The 25,731-nt window shown below is 33.9% G+C and overlaps 12 protein-coding genes across 12 annotated transcripts; 5 read left to right on the top strand and 7 right to left on the bottom strand.

Moving 5' to 3' along the window:
* Nucleotides 1–1,100: 1,100 nt before the first annotated feature.
* On the top strand, nt 1,101–1,982 carry SPS19 (2,4-dienoyl-CoA reductase (NADPH); the record flags this gene model as incomplete). The annotated part of the gene is made up of 1 exon (XM_003670871.1): nt 1,101–1,982. The coding sequence occupies one exon, from the start codon at nt 1,101–1,103 to the stop codon at nt 1,980–1,982; it is 882 nt and encodes a 293-aa protein (XP_003670919.1).
* A 228-nt stretch (nt 1,983–2,210) lies between these two features.
* On the bottom strand, nt 2,211–5,099 carry PSY2 (Psy2p; the record flags this gene model as incomplete). The annotated part of the gene is made up of 1 exon (XM_003670870.1): nt 2,211–5,099. The coding sequence occupies one exon, from the start codon at nt 5,097–5,099 to the stop codon at nt 2,211–2,213; it is 2,889 nt and encodes a 962-aa protein (XP_003670918.1).
* Nucleotides 5,100–5,969: 870 nt separating this feature from the next.
* NDJ1 (Ndj1p) lies at nt 5,970–7,088 on the top strand (the record flags this gene model as incomplete). The annotated part of the gene is made up of 1 exon (XM_003670869.1): nt 5,970–7,088. The coding sequence occupies one exon, from the start codon at nt 5,970–5,972 to the stop codon at nt 7,086–7,088; it is 1,119 nt and encodes a 372-aa protein (XP_003670917.1).
* A 148-nt stretch (nt 7,089–7,236) lies between these two features.
* NNR1 (NADHX epimerase) lies at nt 7,237–7,977 on the bottom strand (the record flags this gene model as incomplete). Its single annotated transcript, XM_003670868.1, has 1 exon — nt 7,237–7,977. The coding sequence occupies one exon, from the start codon at nt 7,975–7,977 to the stop codon at nt 7,237–7,239; it is 741 nt and encodes a 246-aa protein (XP_003670916.1).
* Nucleotides 7,978–8,418: 441 nt separating this feature from the next.
* Nucleotides 8,419–10,299, bottom strand: GCR2 (Gcr2p; the record flags this gene model as incomplete). Its single annotated transcript, XM_003670867.1, has 1 exon — nt 8,419–10,299. The coding sequence occupies one exon, from the start codon at nt 10,297–10,299 to the stop codon at nt 8,419–8,421; it is 1,881 nt and encodes a 626-aa protein (XP_003670915.1).
* An 840-nt stretch (nt 10,300–11,139) lies between these two features.
* On the bottom strand, nt 11,140–13,062 carry WHI3 (mRNA-binding protein WHI3; the record flags this gene model as incomplete). Its single annotated transcript, XM_003670866.1, has 1 exon — nt 11,140–13,062. One exon carries the CDS (start codon nt 13,060–13,062, stop codon nt 11,140–11,142), a length of 1,923 nt encoding a protein of 640 aa, XP_003670914.1.
* Nucleotides 13,063–13,817: 755 nt separating this feature from the next.
* Nucleotides 13,818–14,453, bottom strand: NDAI0F03520 (uncharacterized protein; the record flags this gene model as incomplete). Its single annotated transcript, XM_003670865.1, has 1 exon — nt 13,818–14,453. The coding sequence occupies one exon, from the start codon at nt 14,451–14,453 to the stop codon at nt 13,818–13,820; it is 636 nt and encodes a 211-aa protein (XP_003670913.1).
* Nucleotides 14,454–14,933: 480 nt separating this feature from the next.
* Nucleotides 14,934–15,548, bottom strand: NDAI0F03510 (uncharacterized protein; the record flags this gene model as incomplete). Its single annotated transcript, XM_003670864.1, has 1 exon — nt 14,934–15,548. The coding sequence occupies one exon, from the start codon at nt 15,546–15,548 to the stop codon at nt 14,934–14,936; it is 615 nt and encodes a 204-aa protein (XP_003670912.1).
* Nucleotides 15,549–15,922: 374 nt separating this feature from the next.
* Nucleotides 15,923–16,996, bottom strand: NDAI0F03500 (uncharacterized protein; the record flags this gene model as incomplete). The annotated part of the gene is made up of 1 exon (XM_003670863.1): nt 15,923–16,996. The coding sequence occupies one exon, from the start codon at nt 16,994–16,996 to the stop codon at nt 15,923–15,925; it is 1,074 nt and encodes a 357-aa protein (XP_003670911.1).
* A 1,063-nt stretch (nt 16,997–18,059) lies between these two features.
* On the top strand, nt 18,060–19,622 carry NDAI0F03490 (uncharacterized protein; the record flags this gene model as incomplete). The annotated part of the gene is made up of 1 exon (XM_003670862.1): nt 18,060–19,622. One exon carries the CDS (start codon nt 18,060–18,062, stop codon nt 19,620–19,622), a length of 1,563 nt encoding a protein of 520 aa, XP_003670910.1.
* Nucleotides 19,623–20,110: 488 nt separating this feature from the next.
* On the top strand, nt 20,111–23,530 carry CHS1 (chitin synthase I; the record flags this gene model as incomplete). The annotated part of the gene is made up of 1 exon (XM_003670861.1): nt 20,111–23,530. One exon carries the CDS (start codon nt 20,111–20,113, stop codon nt 23,528–23,530), a length of 3,420 nt encoding a protein of 1,139 aa, XP_003670909.1.
* Nucleotides 23,531–23,981: 451 nt separating this feature from the next.
* DUG3 (glutamine amidotransferase subunit DUG3) lies at nt 23,982–25,061 on the top strand (the record flags this gene model as incomplete). Its single annotated transcript, XM_003670860.1, has 1 exon — nt 23,982–25,061. One exon carries the CDS (start codon nt 23,982–23,984, stop codon nt 25,059–25,061), a length of 1,080 nt encoding a protein of 359 aa, XP_003670908.1.
* Between the last annotated feature and the right edge of the window lie 670 nt (nt 25,062–25,731).

Here is a 25,731-nt window from a genome sequence, read left to right as displayed (position 1 = left end):
AGCTACAGAACTTTATGATTTCATCAACAAAATTAATAAAAGATGTAGGTCAATTTACAGGGACCTCATTGTTGAGGAAATTGTTACAATATATATACCAGTCAATACCATTTGCGTCAGTTGAACTTTTTTCGATTTATTCCAGGAGTACCACGGATATCATTTGGAAGTGTAGAAGACTCTCTACATGTATATTTATAATTGTTAGGATACTCAGAGTTCCTCAAAATTGAAATAACCTTCCAAGGTAAGGGTATTTCTTGGTTACCTAAACTCAGCAATAGCTAACTTAGGTGTTGATTTTGACTTGAGGTGACTCCTTGGGAGGAATTGGTAGATGTTACTTGTGATAGAGTGAACGATGTTCCCTGTTCCATTACACAGAAGATTTGAGTTATGCTACCATATTCTAGGAGTTAATCAAGGTTCATGCTTAGTTATTTGGTTACGGATAATCGAGTTGTCTACTTTTACTTGTAATAATATATTTTGAGTTAGATTACAAAAAAACGAATACATAATGATACTTCCTATCCCGCTCTCTTTTTGCAAAATATGACTTTATATATACTTGTTCGCGTCGAAACTTCACTCAGCATGACATCAATTCAAATTAAGTTGTTTCTTAACAAAAAAGTATCGCAACCAATTATGCCCTAATACCTCCAGCAATGTTAGTCGAATTGTAGCTTTAGACAGACATACATACATACATACATACAGACATACATACATACATATATATATATTCTCACCAAACTTTATATATATATTGAGATATCTATATGAGGTTATTTAGCCGCCCATTACAGCTGCTGTGGTGTTATGATGTTTATCCCACTTCGGACTTCTTCAGCCGTGCCAAAACTTAACCCCGGCCCTTTTTTTGGGGGAAACAATAAATAATAAGCAGAAATATAAGAGTGACATCTAATACACTCCAACCAAATAAGCATACTTTATATATATATATATATATATATATATAAATAAGGTAAGAGTAATGGACACGATTTCAGGGAAAACTTTCTACAAGTAAGAGAGTTTTATTAAACATATATAAACACACATACGTATACACATACAACGGCCAACAAAACATGGGAAATACATTAGATCAATCATTCGTAGCGGAAAGTTCATGGAAACCTGACCTGTTCAAAAATAAGGTGGTTTTAGTGACTGGAGGTGCAGGGACAATATGTAGAGTTCAAGTGGAAGCTATGGTCCTCTTAGGTTGTAAAGCGACTATCGTTGGTAGAGAGGGGCAAAAGACTGTTGATGCTGCTAAAGAGATTGAAACATTAGTAGAACATAAAGAAGGTGAAACAATCGTTTTGCCCATTGGTGATGTTGACGTTAGAAATTTCGATCAATTACAAATGGCTGTTAAGAAAACAGTAGAAACATTTGGACACCTTGATTATGTCATTGCTGGTGCTGCGGGAAATTTCATTTGTGATGTAGTCAATTTGTCTGCTAACGCATTTAAATCAGTAGTTGATATTGATTTATTGGGAAGCTTTAATACTGTAAAAGCCTGTACTCCGGAATTAGTTAAATCAAAGGGATCCATATTATTTGTTTCTGCAACTTTCCATTACTACGGTGTCCCATTCCAAAGTCATGTAGGTGCAGCAAAGGCCGGGATTGATGCGTTATCTCAAAATTTAGCAGTTGAATTAGGACCCCTTGGGATCCGTTCCAATTGCATTGCTCCAGGTGCCATTGATCAAACTGAAGGCTTTAAGAGATTGTCTGGCACTAATTTTAAAGAGGAATCTGTAAAGAGAATCCCATTGCAAAGATTAGGTAAAACGAGAGATATCGCTGAAGCTACTGTATATTTGTTTTCACCTGCCTCTGCTTATGTAACAGGAACTGTTCAAATTGTTGATGGTGGCATGTGGCATACAGGAACTTATTTCACTAATACTTTGTACCCAGATAAATTATTGGAAAGTATGAAATCGAAATTATAATTTGTCTGCCTATTCAATAAACGTATGGAATAGATATATGTATATATATATTATATTATATTATTACGAATTCATTTTCATCTATATATAACAACATAGCACAGTTACGTACATTATTACTCTCTTTCTACGAAGAAAAATATCGTATTTATTTTTTATTATCGTTACACATAATAATTACAAAATTACTGTTTCATCAGTCAATAAGTAGATGGCGACTCGCATGTTCTAATGCTCAAAACTTGGACCCCTTTGTAAATTATGACAATCAATTGATTTTTTAAACAGAAGTCCATCTTCCTGAAGTGATGAATTAGGATTAGGATTAGCATCAGTTTCATTACCATTATCACTATCAACAACGAAAGAATCTACCTGTGAATGTAACCTTTTCCCACCAACTTTTAAAATGGGTGAATTTACGGATTGACTATCATCATTTGTTATTACATTTTCATTTCTACTATTGTTGTTCCCATTCACGCTAGTAGACAAAGTTGATTCATTATGCTCGTCAAGATTAATAGGTTCCTCCTTCTCAATGGTTTCCAGTATTATCTGTTCTTTATTGAATATGATCATATCTTTGATAAACGGTATGTAGCCCAATTTCTCTATCAAGTCTCCATATCTCTCCAACAAATATCTATTTAATATTGTAAAATTTGTTTTCTTATAGTGACTCTTCGACAATTGTCGTTGTTCTTGTTTATCCTTGCTTATTATATCCATATCATCTGTATGATCACTAAATCTTCTATCATTGTCGTTATGGTTTAGACCTTTTTCTTTACTAGTGTCAATATTATTATTATTTTCCAAACATTGATACGATATTATCTTAAAAAAATCTTGAATACAAGAATTCATTAGATTATCCTTCTCTAAATTAATCTTTAATAGTTGCATTATTGGATCAAACAAACTGTTAGATATCATATACCTATGATAATATTTATCATCCAGACATATTAAGTTTTTAAAACACCTAATACATGTAAGTTTTAATTGTAACATGTGACCATTTTTAATTATTGCTGACAGTGTTTGCAAAATACCATTCTCTAATATGAATTTCCTTGATAATGCTCTATTATGTTCTGATGCAATGAATGATATTAATTTAACCAAATGGATCAATAGGTTATCATCGTAATCATGTGTATTTGGTCGAGGACTCTTATATTTGGAAATTAAAGGTTTGAATAATTTAGGTGCAATATGTTCATAAAAATTATTGAAATACTCGATTACTTGGAAATCAGATGGTATATTTTTGATAGTAGTATTTTCTTGCGATGGCGCCCTTAAGGATTTCTTTTTCGTTTTAACATCTTGATCTAAATCATATTGTAAATCTGATGATAACATATCAAGATTACTACTTATCTGTTCATCCATCATATCGAGATCGATACCTTCTCCACCTAAACATCCTTCTGGATGTAATAATGTAGTCAATGCTTGAGCTACTTGTTCTCTTAACCCAAAATTTTTGTCTGTTTGAATAATTGTTGATAAAATTGATAATAATGACATATCACATGACGATATAGTAGTACTATTATTCCCATCTTCTTCCATTACTTTATTATTGTTATTGTTAAATTTTTCATTTTGTACATTATTAATCAGTAAAATGTCATGCTCAATAATCGTTATAATCATATCTGTAGCAAGAATCCTAATATCACTATCAGTTTCTACATGGAACGCATAATATAATACATTAAATAGTCCCTTACGGACTAATGTCTTGAAAAATTTCGATTTATCCAATGGATCTAAATTTTTGGATACTTGGACACATTGATGCAGGAGCCTAATACCATTTTTCCGAAGTTCCGATGGTTGCTTTTCTCCTTTTAGTCTATCTTCATCATTATCATGATATAATTCTATAATTTTATCCAAAAATGGGTCCACTTCTAAGAAATCTATTATACACGTCTCCAAATCCAATATAATATCCAAAATTAGATTAAAATTATGATCATCTAAGAATCGTACTAACACCACATCTTTTAAAAATTGTAATCTAAAACATTTTTTAATAATTGTTTTCAAGTCTTTATTTTCTAATGGAATAACTTCTTTCAAAGTGGAATCACTTAATGATAATGATTTTCTATGATTTGCCTTCGAGAATGGGAATTCTGTATCATATTCTAATATACCTACAATACCTTCGATATGATCATCATCAATCATCACTTCAATAATGTCCCTTTGGTTATAAAGCATCAAAGTTTTAATTATATTACTCAATACTAATAGATTCTTAATCAATTTTTCATTTTCAGCTTTTTCAAATAATCTTATTAAAAGATCAATATAATGAGAATGCAAAACGAATTCAATAGTTTCATTTTTCAAAAATTCAAATGAAAGGTTATCATTTAACACTTTCAATGATTCAATTAGATTCTCATAAGTTTGAATTTCATCACAAATGGGTAATACTACCGGACCGGTAATAATTTCATGAATGGAACCCACACCATTATCGTTTGATTTTACAGCAACCAATGAGATATTATTTTCAATATTTCGTTGCACTTGAACGATGAATTCACATAATGTGTCACATCCGATACTTTCTTCAAAACTTAAAGCGATATCATGACCTAATAAGTCTTTCCAAACGATCAATGTTTCCTCTTGACGTTGATATTCTATATTACCTTCTAATTTGGATTCTAAAAGGATATTTGATGGATATTCTTCATCTGTGACGTCAGATATGCAATTTTTTCTTGTTATCATTATCATTTGATTTTTTATTTGTCCAAGTTTTTTATCCAGCACGTCAGATGAAGAATTCGTTTGTTGTTGTTTTGTAATGATTTCACCAATACAGAATCCTGTTCCTGTATCTTTCCACTCATCATTTTCTAAGATATAAACTTTGACTCTTTTCGGTTGTGTATTATTAACATTTGAAGTTGTAGATGTAGACGTAATTGAACTGGTTGTGGCGGAAGAATTACTGTTATTATTGTCATTGTCAGTAGTACGAGCGCCGGAGTTCCTTTCCAGAGGCGAACTTTTACTCTCTATACTAGCTGTATCGTTGCTGATAATTTCGTTATCTTTCGCATGAATCAAATCTATCATTTTTCACCTTCTCAAGACTCTTCTTTTGGTCAGTGTTATATATTCGTATTCTGTTTTATTCTGTTTTATAAGTAAGTAATCTAGGAGAAAACGTGTCAAAATTATCTATCCATTAGAATCACTAACTAGCCTGTTCTGTTTATCGAGGATGGCGATGATGATAATGATGGTGATGATGAGTTCACTATATTCACTCTAGTCTTTTCTTATCCCTTTCGTTGGTGATCTTGTTTCAGTCGTCAGTATCACTCTAATCCTACGTACAATTGCAATATAGTCTTCAAGTAACTCTCAGTGTTGTTGGTTTCGAGTTCTGGCCTCTACTGTTCTGCCTTCTGTTTACATTGTCTAAACTATTTATTTTCACTCGCACCGCACCGCACCGCACGGCAGCACTACTATATTATATTATATTATATTATATCATTCCGTTCCATACATACAGTATAAGTTTTTTTATTTTTTTATTTTTTTTGGTGTTCCACTTTACTTTACGCGCAGTCGCTCGCTCTTCTTTGTTCTTTATTCTGTTTTTGTTTGTTTAAAGTCTTCCCGTCCGGCTTCTTCTTTTTTTTTTTTTTAATTTTCTTCCTTGGTCGTCACCCGGCTTATATTAGGGCAAAAAACACAAAAGGAATTTATACCAGGGCATGGAAGGCACAATGGAATTAGGGTAAATGGTTTTGTAGGGTTGATAAATAGAGCTGGGCGGCTATTTGTTGTAGTTCCTCTTTTCGTCGTTTTTCCTTTGTTTACTATTACTCTCTCTCTCTATAACATAACATCTTGGAACTACCTCTATGAGAACAAGATTAACCTCAAACTATTGGTCTTACGAAAGGGTTGAAAGAGTAAGATAACCGAACGAAGATGCCAACTAAACATTATTTGAGAGAAAAAACAAGAATGATGGAGTCCAAGAAGTCGAAAAACGAGATTACAATGATTCCGAATGGTACTTCTTACTTTCCTACTTTTCCCATCAAAATCGAACCTTTGAAATTAAGACAGAAAAATTATATTGATAACGATACACCTGTATCTAATTTGGATTTTTTGGAATCCGTTCTAAAAATGGAAGAGTTTCAATTAACTACCACAGATAAGGCATCTCAACCATTTGAAATATTCAAGAGATGTCACTCTGTCAATAAGATCTTTCAAATGGAATCATTTTTCCACAAGAAGAACATGAATAGGGTTGTTACCTCTTCTGATTATAGTTTTGATTCAACGATTTCCGAGGGTACCACCATGGTCTTCAAAGATGAAGAAACTGAGAAAGAGGGAGAAGAAAGAGATAATAAAAAGAAAACATCCATTGAGATGGTAAAAATTATCATAACACCACAAGCTTTAAGTGTTCAAGATTCTTCAATGCCAATTAACAGGAACTGGAACAAGATCATATTACAATACGATCATTATTTCAAAAGTATATTAAAGAAATATCAAGAATATGATGGATCAAAAATATATTCGAATTGGTATTTTTTAATTGAATCATACGTGGAAACTACACTTAGAGAATTATCAATTAGATACCTAAGATGGGTAAATTTGACTCCAATGATATCTGTATCTTCTTCCTTTCTTTCTCAACTCAATAGAATCCTAGAAAATTTACCTAGGGTTTTTATGAAAAGATATTTCCTTTATCAAAAGGGTAAAGGAAATTCAATAGATAAATTTACCAACTCTCTAAAGAATATGAGTAAATTCTTTGCAAACAAAAAGAGGGCCAAAATTATACAGCAAGATGTCATTATAAGTGGGATATGGATGGATACTGATAATGGAATATTAATCTTAAGTAATTGCTTGCTTAATTTTAACCCAAATTTTTTTAATAATTCAGTCAAGGCAACCGCAGGCATTTGCTTGAAGGAAAAGGGGAGAGATATTATAGTAAAAAAACTTCTCTTCTTTATCAATTTTGCTATCTTACACTGTTTCATTAATGAGATACAAATGGGAAGCAACCCATAGATCGATCAATTTTTATTTGCACATCTAATTTTTTCTCTTTCATTTACCCAAATTTAACATGTATTTGATTCGTAGCGTTCAGTTATGCATTATCATTATTAATATTATAAAATATTATAGAATATCTAGTTATCATTAATTTTCCACTTCAAATTTTCAGCACTTGGTCTGTCGATTCGTAATTAAATGGTTCAAATCCAAACTTATTTGCAAACTCTCTTGAAATAAATCTACCGCCAATGTAATGAGATGTTTTCTTCTTATTAATAAATGTAGAACAAGGTTTAGGAACCGTCAAAGAAACTAATAAACTAGGTGAAATGAAACGTTCAGTGATAGGACCCTGATCAACGTCCCATCCAGTTGGAATATCTACTGAAACAATAGGGATCTTATCTTCTAATTCAACCAATTTATCAACGATATCTTGAAATGGTGGTCTCATTGGCGGTTTAAAACTAAACCCAAATATGGCATCAACTATACATACCGTATCTTCTTCTTTCAAATAATCCATCCAATTGTCATTATCCTCTTGAGATAAAAGTGGAACTTTGAAAAAATCCAACTGATTAACCAACTGTTTGTAAAATGGTTGTTTTTCAGATCTCTTTGGATAATAAACAATAGGATTATAACCAAATAATTTCAAATGTCTAGCAGCAACAAGCCCATCACCACCATTATTACCTGGACCAGCAATGACGAAAACGTTTTTCTTTCTTAAACTTTGATCTGCTTTATTTATTGGGAATTCACGAGTTATCGCTTGAGCCACACTAAATCCTGCCAATTCCATTAATTGTTGTAAGGTAAACCCGATATGTGGCCCCATTAATTCTTTATCAATTTCTGCTGCTAACTTTGATGATACTACTTTGATTGACATTTTTTTTACTATTTACTTATATTTTGTTTTTCGCCTTATCTGTATAGGTTATTTAAGATCTCTAACTTAAATTATTAGTTAGTATCAGATTACCTAGTTCTCGAATGAGAAGAATATTTATAACAATTATATATCTTCAATTTCGCAAAACTATCAGATGATTATCCCTTAAATTTGAGTTTGATTGAGAAAAATAATTTCACTATCAAATTTTTCAGATCCGAGGAATTATTTCACCGCATGAAAATCTTGACCATACAATGGCGTTGAAAGGAGTTTCTAAAACGACATTCCACAACAGTTCAAAGACTTGCTACTACTTAAGTGCTGTCTATCATTAGTTCATTAATTTATTCCTCATACTGTCTGAAAATAAATAGTAAAGAAAAGTGATACTTAACGTTACATAAATAGAGGGAGAAACGTATTAAAGTCAATCTTTCACTTCCTTATGTCTTTCAGTAGACTACGGACACATCCCATATCTTCAATTAACATTTTCCTTAACCATTGCGTCTCTTGTCTTTGTAATTCCAAATCCCTTTCCAATTGATTTATCCTTTGGTCCTTCTCGCTCATTACAACATCATAAGAACTCTTCAATTGTCTAATCATAGAATCTACAAATAGCTCATTAGTATTATCATTATTATTGTTATTGTTCATCTCCGGAACAGAGTTAACTCGTATATTATTATTATCGGGAGTATTAATTTTGCTATCGATATTATTATTGTTAGTACTGGTATTGTTGTTGTTGTTGTTGTTTTTGTTGTTGTTGCCATTCATGCCATTGGTTGATTCATTATTATTTGGAGTTGGATCAATAGGATTCATCCTTGATTTCTTATTTGAATTCGTCAATTGTAATAATTCTTCAACAGCTTCATCATCCAACGTATTCACATCTAACGAACCTAGTGACCTTCGTTTCCAAGAATTCGTATTACCTCCCCCTCCTCCTATATTCGGATTATTGGTACTTGTATTCATTGGATTAAAATTTGGATATAAATCATTATCCATTAATCCAAATTCAAATGCACCCGCACCGGGACTAGTAGGCTGAGTATAATAACCATTCAAAGAACGTGAATTCACATCCTGTGAAATAGTTTGTAATCGTTTTTGTAACTGTTGGGGCAGAGAAGAAGAATCAAAAGTATTCATAGTTATATTGGAATTTGTCATTGGTTGTTGATTAGACATATTATTTGTCGCTGTTGGTTGTACTGATTCCTTTTTGTTGTTTCTTCGAGTTGTCTTGGTAACTTTCCTTCTACCTCCTCTCGTTGCACCTCCTCTTTTCGATTTCGTTGTCACAGGTGGATTAGTCACTGGAAGCATTTCCTTAGGAATAGTACTAGTATTAGGGAATGAATTAAGTATTCCTGGCACATTGGTGTCAATACTCGTTGACATGGAATTCACGTCCATCCCTACTATTGGATTTGTTATCAAATCAGTCGGTGATGTCATAGTAGAATTATTAGTTGTCGTTGTATTAGTTACTACCGTCGTATTGTTGTTATTGTTATTGTTATTATTTGATTTTTTATTATTACGATTTGAATTTAATATTGTACCCTTTTGAGGATCATAAACTTGTAAAATCTTCATAGATATTTGTTGCCAAAGTTCATCAGTGCTTAATTCTGATTCTGATTTAATTTGCCATAGTCCATCATCTAAACGATTGAAATATCTCTTATTGGGACTAACTTCGAAACTTAGATCCAACTCTTTAATAATTTGTAAAAACCTTTGATATAATTCAATAGCTGACTTGGGTGATGTTGATCTTTCTTCAGGTAATTGAGTAGATAAAAATGCTGTATATAATTTTGATAATGTGATAAATAATTGAGAATATTGATTACCAGATGTAGGATTGTTATTATTAGAGTTATTAGTACTACTTCCTGCCGGACTTATACTTAGGTTCGTGGGACTCTTTTGATCTGCGACATTATTATTATTATTATTATTATTGTTGTTGTTATTATCTAGTGCGGTCGTTGCTGGTCCGTTCATTATGGCATCGATGACATTGATACTGGAAGAATCATTATTAGCCATAAAATTAGAGCTTCCAATGGGTGTATTGTTAGAGGTTTGAGGAGAGTTCGTGACGTAAGAGTTGATATTTATAATGGATTCATTGGAAAGTAATTGGTATCCTCTAATAATGAACACATCTAATTTAGCCTGATGATGCATTATAGGTTGAGTTATTGTATTGGTGTTGTTGGCGGTAGAAGTTTCGAGTGTAATAGGTTGTTGGTTTTCAAGAATCAATGGGCTAAAATCAAGGTTATCCATTCCATATATTTTCTATTGTGATTCAATCAATAATAATGGTGTAGTGCAGCAAAAAATGTTCTCAATTTAAGATAAACGAGCAAGTCAAATCTGTGCTGTGATGCTTTAAATAAAAACCTGGAAGGCTAGAATGGAGTTCCTGGGAAAAAATGTATATTATATTTATTATTTGAGAAGCTAACACGATATCAAAGCTACAGTTTGGATTCTACCTATGAATGTAACAATGCCCAGTATAATAAAGATCTTGTTTTGAGTTCTCATCATCTGATATTTCAAATGTTTATATGACTTTTCCATCTATATTCATCGATCTCTTTAACGTACGTAAGACAGATTTCAAAAAATTTTGATAATCGCGCTGAACGGGTTTCCATAACAATGGTTTCCTTAACTTTTGAACTACCAGCGTATGAGAAGACTAACATCAGATAAGTTAAATGTCTGACCAATGTGCGTTGGTAAATCTATGTACCAGACTGCTCTTGATTCGTAATAATATTATAATAAATTAAATTTGGAATTATATTCATGTATATTTTTATATAATATATCATAGATAGGAGGAAGTAGGCGGGTAGATAGAAAAAACAGGATAATACAAAAATAAGAAATTTATATGGAAAAAAGATGAAAATTAGTTAGTAAGTTAGAATGGCGGACGTGCTGATTTTTTTTAATATTTGCAATTTGGTGAAGTGAGAATATCATATGCTTATGTTTTTCTATTTTTAATTTTTTTTTAAATAGAAAGAGGATTAATTAATAGTGTTCGAGAATGAAATGACAATAGTGCGTTTGAAGAAGAAAAGAAAAATGACAGTGGCTTTTCCTCCCCCGTTAAGAATGAATGTTCGTAAAACTTGAAGTAGCTGCCTTATTAGAATAAATAAAATGGTTCAACGTTGTCCCAGATGCAGTATTCCCAGGCAATGAGTTTAGATTGTTTGGATTCTGATTCTGGGTTTGCATTTGCGTTTGAGTTTGATTTCTCCTATTATTTGGGCCTCTAACTCCCAGTGGATTCTTAGAAAAACTTAATCTAATCCCACCTTTATTACTTGGTGTGGCACGCGGTAGTTGAGTTCCATAAAGCTCTGCGAGAGCCTTCGTCGCATAAGCAATATCTTCAAATTCAACAAAACACATTGGTCCATGTGCAGCAGAATTACTATTACTTAACATAACGTTATTTGAATTATTATTTTTCACTCTAAAAGATAATCTCTTGAAACCTTCTTGAGTGGAGAATAGTTGTCGTAATTCTTGCTCCGTACAATCCACGGGCAAATTGCCGACATATAATGTGTTACATGGTGGATTTTGATCTGCAGGATTAGCAGGTGGGGGAATCCTTGCTAGTAATGATAAATCTACTTGAGGACCTTTTGATGATGACGATGATGATGACGGACCCTTTAAAGCATTGCTATTATTAATCGGTACATTCATATTATCGTTCTCATTCATTAAAGTAGAGCCTCCATTAACATTTGCCGAGCTGATGGTATTGGGTACATTTTGTAGATTGGTAGTTGGAATGAACGTCTGATGATGAGGGGCATGCATAATATTATTCACCATTGGTTGCGTATTTGAATCATTTAAGTGAGATAATGAATTATACGAGGATAATGATTGTTGTTTTTGTTGTTGTTCTTGCTGCTGCTGCTGTTGTTGTTGCTGTTGTTGTAGAGTAGGTACATTCGCCATAGGCATGATAGGTGGCATTCCTAAATTTGATTGTACAGGTGGACCGTTTTGCATGGCCATATTATGAGTTGACGTAGGTGAAAAGAATGCTACACTCTGACTTCTTGTAGAGGACGCATTCCCCCATTCCATTGAAGGCGTGGCCGGTTTAGATGAGCTTGCAAATCCATTTATACTAGATGGCATCCCTGTGGAATTCCATATACTTTCATTGATGTCTTTATTTTCTAGTGAAAGGAAAGATTGACTTAATTCGTTTGATTTTACTGGATGTTGACCATATGTTTGTGATTGAGAAGATGGAGGTGGGTATTGATTATAATCAGTTGAAGAAAATGGATCAGTAAAGGAGAAACGAGATGATGCGGGAAGAGAAAGTCTTGGATTTTTAGTTGCAAGTGGTGATGGGGGAAATTGTTGGCTTGCTACACTTTCTCTATTTATTAGTATCTTTTGATTTGTTGAAGAATCGATGACTTCAACTTTACAATGGCATGGGAATTCGGGATTGAATAAATCCGGTTTCATATTTAATATTGATGAGTATTGGAGCGCTAAAGGCAACGAATCGAATTTTGCTTCGACTATGGGTCCTGAAACCTTGTGAAAGTCATCCTTCTTATTAGTTGTTGAATGAGGTTCTTCTGTAGTAATTAGTTCAATACTTTTCACTTCTACTGCAAGGGCAAAGATCGCGTATGCTTCTCTTTCTGAAAGATCTTTAGGTAAATTAGACAGCCTTATTATATATGAATGTTGTTCAATTTTGTTTCCTGAAATATCGGTTGTAACATCAGGTTGGGATGAGTTGTTGTTAACTAACTGCGACAAGTAAGCAGAAGAATTCATATTGTCTGATAATATGCTAGGAGTGTGCCCGTTGGTTGCAGAAAACTTGATATTAGTATCGCTATTACTGCGAATTGATGACGTCGAGTTCAATTTTAAATTAGCTTGTTGGTTTGGTGACAAATTATGAACAGCGGTAAAGGACAGGTTTTCTGTACTGACGCTAAACGGTTTCTGGAAAAGATAGCTATTATCTTGCATGGTATACACAGAGAATATTGCACCTTTGAACTAGTAGTGGTACTTGTGGAAGGTTTTCGAGCGTAACCTTGTTTGAATTACCCTAAAATGAGCCACTAACTTGTAAGACTATCTTAGTTGAATGACATTAAACTATTTTTCGCTTCCTTGTTGTTTTGGTGTTCTGCTCTTATTTTCGTCGTGAGAAATTACAAAACTTATTACCTTATCGGAGAAAAAAACGCCAACGCGTCGGTAACTACGGGCTAAAAACGTCACATTATGGTTTAATATTCTAAAGGGAAGTGTGACACCCCTGGGGAAGTAGAAGCACATAACCACATAAGTTTTATTTTTGACTTTGGAGTAAGACAAGTTGATTATTGGTGCAGGTACTTCAACTTCTTTCCAGGTTCTGGAAAACTCCCTCTTTACCCTATAAGAGACTACGTCCCTTATAACTTCCAAAGGCTATTTATGTCTTATTTCCACTTGGTTGACAAAATTACTATTGAATATAAATTTCAAATCACTTTCAGGCCCGACCTTACTTCTTCAATTTTGATATTTTGTGCCAACAAACTTAATATCTGAAGTTAAGAGGGTCCAAAAGTGTATATATGTATGTGTAATTTGAGCAACGCAATCAGTAACAAATAGCTATAATGTCTATTTCAATGAAAAGAAGCTTTTAATCAAAGTTAATATGTACGTATTCAAAATATACAAAGCTATAATGAAATAGAATGGTTATAATAATATCATTATTATTCTTATTATTGATGTAACCTACTTTTGCAACAAGATGGTACTAAAGGCCATGAAGTATTAGTTTCATTAATACGCACAGGTAAATCGGTATTATTCTTACCATGTCGCTTTTGCTCAGTATATGCTTCCTGCAAATCCTGAATAGTTTTTAGAACGTTTTTATCATAATTATCTTCAAAAGCTAAAACTGTTTTATTGATATCAGCAGTTGCAACTTCTGAACTCAACCCTTCCTTTGATATCTCAGTTGAAACTATCCGAGAGCCTTCGTCACCTACAGAAAACCTTCGTTTCTCATCAACTTCCTTTAAATCCCTTTTGGACAATCTACCTTCACTTATTGATCCAATACAAACACTTTTTCTTCTTGTTTCCTCTGAGATAAAAATGCTTTCAAAGGATACGCAAATCGAAGGTAGAGTTTGAGTCCCGCACTCTACTGATTTTTTAGGACTCTTAGTAGGCTTTGGAATCACTTTAAATTGGAATTCAGTTTTCTTTTTCTTCTTGCTATTATTATTATTATTATTATTATTATTAATAGTATTTAAAGAAGTATTTTCAATCTTATTCTCATTCGTATTATCTTTCGTTGATTGACGTCTCGAACGTCTTTTATTTTTAACCAATTCTTGCTTCATATCTTGGTTAGGTATAGACTAGTGGTCCTTCGCCAACGGTATGATATCCACACCTTTCCAAAAAACAAAAGTGGTAACAGTCAGTTACAACCTAGATCGCTTAAACTGTGTACTAAAAAGCTAAATGGAACATTAGGTGAAACTCTCTCTCTAGCTCATTTGACAGATCAGTTTTTATTGGGATTGGGGGCTCTAACAAAACTCCGAAACGTTCCCATCGCCGCCATTCACAATAAGGAGTTGTGCGGCTATTCGTCAAAAAAAGGTTCCTCTTCGGACAAAGGGGAGTCGTTCTATTATAGCTCAAAAAAAGAGAACATATCACCAATTTGGAAAGTTGGGTTTGCTTTTGAAAGTAGTAATCATAGGGAAGAAAAACGTTAAATAAAAACTAAAGAATATAGAGGAAATCAATAAATAAATTAAATATATATATAAACTTAACAGAAGTCTTCACATAGTAGTACACCCAGAATAAACTCATTTAGAAATTGGTTCATATGAATTATCCACAATATTCAACCCATGTGTTTGTTTACTGAGATCATGAGAAGGTTCTTTACGTTGTTCAGACCTTGGCGTTTGATATTCATACCCTTGACTTTGATCACCTGAACCAAAGCCATAGTCTTTAACATCATTATCATTACCATTATCTGATCTTGATCTTGAAAGTAAATTAGACTCAATCATGTCACATGTATTCGAATTCCCCTTTGTTGCTGTTGTTGCTTGAGATGGGTTACTCCATGGTTCAATATGATGTGGTTTTGCCATGGGACAGCCAGCACCAGGAATAGATTGTTCAATTTGTGGACTGAAAGATTTCATAGAGGTATCTTGACAACCGGCAGGAATGGTGTTCTCGTTCATTTGAGCCTCCACCATTTCATCTGCATTAAAATCCTTTAAATGTCTTGGTAGTTTATCCTGCTCAGTAGATGCTTTACCACAGCCTGGGATACCAATTTCACCTTTTTTTAAATGTAATAGATCTGGCCCAGGACAGTCTTCAGGCAAGATTCCAACATGATTGTGTCCATGTGGTTTGTCATGAATACCTTCATCATCAGGTTTGTATCCGCCTTTTTCCATTGCTGGGATTGAATCCACTATCTTTTCTAGGCCATGGTATGACGATGGTCCTTTTTCTGGATGTGCTGAACTGGAATTCTTTTTGGGCCGTTGTACATAATTTTCAGCAGCTTGTCCTTCACCTAGAATCCTGGCATAATCTTCAGCGTCGTGATAACCGAATGGTTTTTCGTTTTGGTTTTGGTCACTACATTAACCATAAATGGAAAGATATATTAAATATTCAGTTTAATTTTGATTTCGTATTAGTTAGTAAAAATAGTTATTAAGAAATGAATTAAGCAATTAAAAAAAATTAGGGTATTTAAACTAGGTGTATGTGTGTTTTGTTGATGATAAAATGAGAATAACTTTTAACTTTTAACTTTTAACTTTTAGTAGGTTGTGGTAACTTTTGTATTGCTATTGTCACTTCTAATTGAACGTGGATCTGTAATAATTACATCATCAACTTCCTCTTCTTCCTCCACAGGATAAGCATAGCCGGGGGTTGATAGTATCTGTTGTTCTGGAATTGAAATTAAGTTATTTCCTTCAACATTAGTAACTTCTTTTTGCACTTGTACATTAGAATTAGGTTCATTATCATTAGCCTGGTTAGAATTTGAAAGGATAACATTTCCAGAAGCTGTACCCGCTGCCGTTTCTCCATCGATAGAAGTGTAATCATCATCGTGAAAATTTTCAAGATCCTTATCCTTATTTCTATTATTTTTTCTTCCGAAGAATCTCCATTTGGAAGACAATTGCCCATTTTCAGGGTTTTTCTTAACAACATTAACAGCCCAAACATCATCCAATGCGGAACTTGACAAAATACTAGCCAGATAAGAAGTCAGTAGTAATAAAAACACGGAAGTCCATAGGAAACCGAAATTATTGGGACCCAATCTCGCCGCTCTTCCCGCATTATTGAAAACGTTTTTCGCCTTTGCGTAACAACCAGTATACAAGCAAGCAGTCAATAGGATAAAGAAGAATGATAACCAATGGAACACAACAGTCATTCTAGAGACTATCCGATCTCTCATCATGAATAAACGTACTATTGAAAGAATAATAGTACTTATTATTAGAAATAGACTAATTAGAAGCATTGCCCAGCCGACTCTAGATAAATAGTAATAAGTATCTCTATGATCAACGAAGGAGGAGGGAATATACCTTGTAGAACCAAAATTATCTAACGGAGAGAAAGGTGTTGCCGCAGCACTTGGAGAACAATTTATTGGTTGGTTTGCGAACCAAGAGAGGCTGCAATATCTGTAGTTGTACCAACGCGTCATGTTACCTTCATCAGTCATTAGATATGTAGTTGCTTGGAACCAATAGAAATGTTTTAAAACACCAGTTTCTCTAGCTCCTGAAAGGATTAAAAAGAATACTAATAATCCAGCACCTAGTAAAAAAAATAAATGTAAAAATTGAACGAACCTTTTATAACTCATTGTTTTGTCTTTTTGTTTAGTTATGATTGTAATTGTTTGTTAATACGTTTTGTTTGTATAATTGTAATTATTGTTACATAGTTACTAAAAGATACTCGATATCCATGAGTAAAACTAGAAGTTAAGAAGAATAGTTATTAAATTTATATGTTGAGATATGTATTTTAAGGAGCCAGTATTGATCTATCCCAGCCTTACATAGCTTGTCCAGAGTTTCTGCAACAACAATTTGACGTTATGTTAAAAGTAAGTCGTTGAATCGTAACTGTCCAAATTCCCCATCTCCCATTCTTTTTGACTACATGGTGTGGTATAGGAGAACGAGGGAAGGTAAAAGAAGAGGGGAGATATTACCATACATATATTCTAACACATATATGTCAAGACCCCTTTGGCTTCCCCTCCTCCTCCATTGCCTTCTTTGTGCTGCACAGCCGCATTTTCGAAAACGGATCGCTTTCCGGAGACTTCCCCTCCCCTGAAATATGACCTCCCTTAGAATGGTGTCATAAACGCAGTGGGCTCTATGATTAATCAAGCTAGGTTAACATGGGTTCCATTGTTCACAAGTTAGATTTTGAAGGTAAGTTAATAAAACAAAAGTTCGGTAAAAAACTTAAAGGTAATTATCATAATCATATAGTGACATAATAAAATAGTATGCGCTATTCTAGAAAAATTAATTTACCTCTTGTTTTTATCACTACTAATTTCAGAGTCTATACCATATTTGGTTTCAAGTCTCTGTTTCATGACGGTCCAGCCGTACCATAGTTGCATCACCTACTTTTTTAAAGTCAGAGGAAAATGCAGGCCACAGTAAAGAGCACTTTTGTGTGCGACACGACAATGAAATTTCTATTAAAACGAAAAGTAAGAAAACAAAATTGAATACAAAACCTGGCATGTTACCCGGTATACGTAAGACTTAGGACACACTTAGAATATACATACATACATACATACATACACTTAGTACAAACAGAAATACTAATAATGAACAATTTATTCCGCATATCACAACTATAAGTATGATCGAAAGAGGTCAAGATAAATCACAGATATGAACAGAACTAGGTTTATATCGAAAAAGAAACAAAACCATGTGAAACATGCTAAGAAACAACCGATTACTCAAGATGACTATTATATAGAAGCAACAGAATTAGAAGAACAAGCTGAAAGGTGGCAACTATCAGACTTGAAGAAAACTTTAAGATTTTACATAAAGGCTATGGAATTTTACGATTATGCGTTGAGTCAAGCTCCTGATAAGACGACTATGGGATCATTCGAGGTATATTACAACAAAACAAGATTATTATTGAAGATATTCACAGATTTTACAAATAATAATGGTTATATTAATGTTTTTGATTTTATTAAGTCGACCGATGATTTATCAAACCTTGAATGTTTGATTTCACCTATTGAAGAAATTGTTTCCAATTTTGAAGAAGGTTTAACCAGATTCAATGACGTTAATGTAATTACATGGGATTATAAGTTCAATTTGTTGACAGCATATGTTACCTTATTGGAATCGTCTGATCTTACTGGAGCTCTGCTTATTGAATTACTACCGCGTTTTATCACTTTGACCCAAGAATTAATCAGGTCTCAATTGAATGAATTGGAGGAGAATAGGCAACTATTCGAAGCAGATAATTCAGACGCTGATTCCACTGGATTTCAACAATTATCACCAACTGATAAGCCCCCTTCAAGAGATGGATCTGGTGTAAGAACTAACCTTTTAGAAAATGATACAGAGATAATGGAGGTATCAGACCAAATAACGACAACAACGATTCAAGAGGTATTCGTAAATGCGTATAAATTCGCCGAAACAGTTTTAGAAACGATATTACAAAATGCAAGTAATACAATCAACGAAATACAGAAAAACTATATTTTAGATACCGTATTGAAGTTCTGTTCTCAACTAGACGATATGATAACCACCACGAATCTTTTCACTTATTTTACGAACGATAATAGTTTAGAATTGTCAGAACTGGAAGCAACGAAATTAGGAATCAAGGGGATTACTTACATTTTACAAAATGATCTATCATTATTGGAGGAATTGTTATCTAGTACCACCCAAGTTGCAAGAGACCAAGGGTCCCTGTTATCAGTTAAGATAGATGTATTACAACTAGCAATTTCCACAATCAATGAACAAGAACTTTCTATTAAATGGAAACTATCGACTGCTTTAAGCAAGTTACTAAACGAAAATAAGGGTATTCTATCAGAAAAACGTTCTAAGCTGACAGCATCGATGGCGCATGGGGATGAATTAAGTCAAACTGTTTTCCAATTATGTTTGATCTTAAACACATCAGCTGATAATGAAATGAGTAGATGGTCAATAAAGAAGAATATAATGTTACAAGAAAATCAACATAATGAGAACGGTAATAGAACCTTAGAAATTCTCAAGAAAAATGCAAGGACGTTATTAACTAATTCGACGAATATGTCGCAAATTCAATGTGGATTACAAGAAACAATCATAGACAAGATCAAGCGAAATTATATATATCAACAAAGCACTCTCCGAATCAATGACCTAGAAAGCGGCGATGGCACGGAGTACATTAATAACTGGCTGCAATGAAGGCACATAGAGTTACAGATTGTGCTTTAATCAATAGACTATACTATATATGACTATTCATAAAAAGAACACAGTACGTAACAAAGTCTGCAATAGTCAGGGAGCAAACTATAATATATATATATAAATGAATATATTTAGCTGGGCGGCTATCTGGATGTCTCAGCCTTCCCCACAGAGACAAGGCCGCACAAGCCACGCTAATTTTTTAATTTAGTTTCCTGAAGAGGAAATTCCCAGCCCCGAAACGCGTCCCGTTTCGTTTTTGATTCAAAAATTCTTTGAAGCTTTTCTTTACACTGTCCATTTCTATTTATATACTCTGCCATCTCTGTCTTGAATTTACTTGATCTTCCAAAATCGCTAGAGGATAGTCAATTATTTATCACTTGTTTGATTGTATACAAGATCATCTTTGCTAAACAAGTCGTTTTGTTAGTAAAAAAACTAAAGTAGTTGTACTATATCGAAGTCGAGAAATTTCCAACATGAATAACAATCATAACGATCCGAATGGAAACGGTTACTACCAACACGATCAAAACACACCTACGAGAAACCAAGACATTTACAATACCGACACTTCCTACCAACCGAACCAAGCTTACGGATATGAAGAGCATGATCAACAGTACCAACATCAACGAGAAGTAAATGGTTACTCGTCTAATGACAATGTCGAAGAGACTTACGAATTGAATAATCATATTTTACCCACAGAAGCAATACGTACAGACCTTCATTCATATATACCTGTGCAACCTCTACAGTTCGAGGCCCCCGGACAATCAAATACCTATGATAATTTTATCAATACTCGTCCCGCCCCTCCAGCTGCCCAGAATGGAACAGCGAACCAGCAATATACAGATATATTTGTCCCTCACGTTGACAGTGTAAATAATAACATTCCCTATCAAAATCAAAATCAAAATCAGATTCAACAGGAGATACCTTCTATAAATATCATTCAAACAACCCCGGATCTAACACAAGCAACTACACTACCTCAAGCGTCCTACTTCCCAGAACACCCAAGGCATCACAACCAAAATCAATATTTCAATGACGAAGATTTGTATTATAACCATAATTTATCAAACAGTCCTGAAAATAATGGAAGGTCATCTGTAAGTATGAATTCAAGTATTGATAATTTTGATGAAAATTTAACCTCGAAACCAATCTTACAACAACAGCAAAATCAATATATACTTAATGATGACCCATTACAGTACCATTATCAGCAACAACAAAATCCAAGTTCAGATTTCCAAAATGAAGATCCTGAAGCAATCTATGTAGATCAACATGGGGACGATTACCCAATCAATTCATACTTAAATAATCAAGGTGAAATTGTTGACCCTTATACAAGAACTACTACCTTATCCTCAGAGATACCAAGCGCCATACCGCCACCTATGCTATCACACAGAGATTTAGGGGAATATGAAGTAGAAGATAATAATAGTAGTAATGAAGACGCAAACACTATAGACAAAATTAGATTACATACCACTTCAAAATCAGCAATATCCTTAAACTCTTCATCATCTCTATCACAAACTTCACAATCAAATTTACTAGATGAATCCATTCCTCGAAATGATAGTAACAGATGGTTACCAAAACGTACAGCAACTCAATTACGTAGATTTAAATTATGGAACGGTAATTTTATTTTTGATTCTCCGATCAGTAAAACTTTGATTTCTCGTTATTCAACAGCTCAAGATTCGTTATCCAATGAATTTAAATTCATGAGATATCAAGCTGTAACGTGTGAACCGAACCATCTACTTCAAAAAAATTTTACCGTTAGACAATTAAAATACCTGACCCCGAGACCAACGGAATTATTCATAGTTATCACAATGTATAATGAGGATCATATCCTCTTAGGGAGGACTTTAAAAGGTGTAATGGATAATGTCAAATGCATGGTGAAGAAAACACATTCAAGTACATGGGGTCCGGATGCATGGAAAAAAATCGTAGTTTGTGTTGTATCAGATGGTAGATCCAAGATTAACCCTAAATCATTAGCTTTAATGAGTTCATTAGGTTGCTATCAAGATGGGTTCGCTAAGGATGAAATTAATGATGAAAAAGTTCAAATGCACGTTTATGAACATACTACAATGTGTAACATTACTAATGTTAACTCTGAAACTGGTATCGATTTGGAATGTAACTCAAGCACTGTGCCGATACAATTAATGTTTTGTTTAAAAGAACAAAATCAGAAGAAAATTAATTCTCATAGATGGGCTTTTGAAGGGTTTGCTGAACTATTACAACCTAACGTGGTTACATTGTTGGATGCAGGTACAATGCCAGGGAAAGATTCCATTTATCAATTATGGAGAGAGTTCCGTTCACCTAATGTTGGTGGTGCTTGTGGTGAAATTAAAGCTGACCTGGGGAAAAACTTCACAAAACTATTGAATCCATTGGTGGCGTCTCAAAATTTCGAATATAAAATGTCAAATATTTTGGATAAGACAACTGAATCAAATTTTGGGTTTATCACCGTTTTACCCGGTGCGTTTTCTGCTTATAGATTTGATGCTGTCAGAGGTGAACCGCTACAAAAGTATTTTTATGGTGAAACCGTTGAATCAGAAGGAACCCATTTTTTCTCATCAAATATGTACCTGGCAGAAGATCGTATCTTATGTTTTGAAATTGTTACAAAGAAACATAGTAACTGGGTTTTAAAATATTCCAAGAGTGCTTTTGCATCAACTGATGTTCCAGAGACTATTCCTGAATTTATTTTACAAAGAAGGAGATGGTTAAATGGGTCGCTCTTCGCTAGTATTTACTCATTTTGCCACTTCTATAGGATATGGACGAGTGGACACAATATTGGGAGGAAATTGCTATTGAACTTTGAATTTATATATTTATTTTTCAATACTTTAATGTCGTGGTTTTCACTAAGTTCCTTCTTCCTCGTTTTCAGAATTCTAACATTATCAATCGCATTAACGTATCGTTCTCCATTTGGAGTATTATCCGTGGTATTTTTATGGTTATATGGTGTTTCTATATTTTCCACTTTTATTTTATCGCTTGGTAATAAACCAAAAAGTACAGAGAAGTTTTATATCCTGTCATGTTTATTTTTCGCTGTCTTAATGATCTATATGACATTTTGCAGTATATTCATGAGTGTCAAATCATTTGAAAACATACTAAATGAAGAGAACATTACATTCCGCAGTTTATTTTTATCAGAAGCATTTAGGGATATGATCATATCCATGGCATCCACATATGCTCTTTATCTATTAAGTTCCATCGTGTACTTACAACCATGGCATATGTTGACAAGTTTTGTTCAGTATCTATTGTTCAGTCCATCGTACATTAACGTTTTAACCATTTATGCCTTTTGTAATGTTCATGATATTTCATGGGGTACTAAGGGAGCAGTCGCCCAGAAACCCTTGGGTAAAATTAATACGAAGGAAGATGGTACTTTCCAAATGGAAATTCTTGTCTCCAGTGAAGAAATTCAAGCTAATTATGATAAATACATGGAATTATTAACTGCCCAAGAAAAGGAAGATGAGAATTCGAATACAGAATCTGTTGAAGAGAAGAAGACAGGTTATTATGCTAATGTCAGATCGTTAGTCATTATCTTTTGGGTTATGACCAATTTTGCCATTGTTGCTGTTGTTTTGGAAACAGGTGGTATTGGCGAATATCTCGCAATGAAACCAATGAAAAAAGGCGATATTGAACAAACCACTGAAGTCAGGTTAATGTCTGAGAGAGCTACGACATATTTTGCCGTTATATTATGGTTGGTTGCACTGTCCGCATTGATTCGTTTCATTGGCTGCATCTCATATGTAAGTACACGGTCAATAAGGAAATTACTTCGTAGATAAAATAATTTAGCATTGTAAATATATAACTTAGACAATCCTAGCATACTATACTATTCTAATAGTTTTTAATATACATACTTATATATACTGCAGAATTATGATCGAGGTCATATTTCAAAGCTAATCTGTTTACTAAATAAACATGCTTTCTTACTTTCAAGAAACTGTGGCTGACTATAATTATGACATTTTCGCCGTGCGCGGGTAAAAAAGCCCTTGAAAAGATTTATAGATTATAGGTATTTTTGGTATTGAATGATTCATTGGTAGGTTTGAACTAAGGAAGATATATGTACATTTATTCATCGAGTATACAATAGACTTCGAGAATATATTTTAGTGCACGACATCTTTTAACCAACACCTCTAGTCTCGAAAGCTTTAGACTCTTTTGGTGAAAAACGCAACAATACAAATAACAAAAAGAGAAAGTTCAACGGAATATAAGACTATGTGTAGATTTCTAATTTTCAAGGGAAGAGAACCAATTCGTTTATCCCACTTACTCACTAAACCAGCACATTCTATAATCAATCAATCCTTTGATTCACGACTTCGATTAGATAGAAGAAGACCAATAAATGGTGATGGTTTTGGTGTCGCATATTATCCAATGGAAGATGAACTAAATGATGATGGACCATGTCTTTTCAAAGCTATTACACCTGCATGGAATAATCAAAATCTAAGTACTTTAGCTGATAAGACCAAATCTGATTTGGTTTTTGCCCATGTTAGAGCTTCAACTTACGGTGTTCTGTCTGAGACCAATTGTCATCCTTTCACTTATCATAGTTTATGTTTTATGCATAATGGTGGAATATCAAATTTCAAGCATATTAAAAGGAGGTTATTAAACCATATCAAGGATGAATATTTGAATTTTTACAAGGTAGTACAGATTCTGAATGTGCGTTTTGCATTGTTTTTAGACACCTTGGATAAAAATGGATTTGACCCGTCTAAGAGAGATGGAAACTTTGGTCACATAGCATTAAGGAAAGCACTATTACAAACAATAGAATATATAAGGGATTGGACCAAAGAAGTGAACGAGTCTAATGGCATGGAAACTGTAGAGCCATCACTGTTAAATTTTGCTGTAACCGATGGCTCCACGGTGATAGTTTCTAGGTATATAACGAGTAAAACTGACGAAGCTGCATCTTTACATTTTAGTTGTGGGTCAAGTTTTGTTGAAACTTTTCCAGGGGAATATAGAATGGAACGTCTCGATAGAAATCAAGATGTTATTATGGTAGCATCTGAACCGCTAACTTTCGAAAGAGGTGATTGGATAGCTGTCCCAACCAATAGTATTTTAACAATCAAGAAACAAACCATCTTGTTACACCCTGTGATAGACGAATATTATCAAGAAGATCCATTATATTTAAGAAGCCCAACTTTGGTAGAAAGCAAAGGTTTCATGGGTTCCGTTCCCCTGGCCAAACAAGTGGAAAAGGATGTTCCACCATTAGAAAGAGAAGGAAGAATGAGACCTATGACGGCAACAGCACATATATTATGATCAGCGTAATTTACATCCCAATTACTATATGACTATTGGCAACATACACACTCTACGTACGTATGTGGAGAATACGTCTTTCATATAATCGTGAAGACCATATTAGTTTCTATTTAGATGACAGTAATCAACATGTCACAATTCTAATATGAAAGTTGTGACGCGCCGTAGACAACGACCTAGCCTGGATGCGGCGGAAACGAGCGGTTGTCGACTTGGTCCGAACCGGGAAAAACCACAACAAAAAAACCCACAAAAGGACGGAAAGGGAACGACTCCCAGTAAACAGAACCCAAAGAGGAAATTTATCCGAAACTTCAAGCCCTCCCTAAAGATGCGTACGACATTCCGCGGCGAATAGGAAATGCCAGCGACCGTCCACAGAGACTACCCAGTGCAGCTCCCAGAAACCTCTTAAATGCCACGCAACCTTTGGGTAAAAATACGTAATTCCACTAATTGAGCCATTTTCAAAACAGTGGAAAATTTTTCTTTGGCATGGTGTTCTTCTTTAGCGAACCACGTCTTTATATATGGGCATCGAATATGGAACTGTTTTTCTACCAAAGTATCGCAAACTTCGAAATCATTCATTGCTTTTTGAAGGTGGGCTTTATCTTTTTTTCTATCATGTGTGGTTTAGTCTCCTTTATCCGTATTTTTTTCTTTT

Source organism: Naumovozyma dairenensis, chromosome 6 (genome assembly GCF_000227115.2).
Source record: "Naumovozyma dairenensis CBS 421 chromosome 6, complete genome".
In the NCBI taxonomy this organism is placed as follows: Eukaryota; Fungi; Ascomycota; class Saccharomycetes; order Saccharomycetales; family Saccharomycetaceae; genus Naumovozyma; species Naumovozyma dairenensis.
This window is presented reverse-complemented; position numbering and strand designations above follow the sequence as displayed.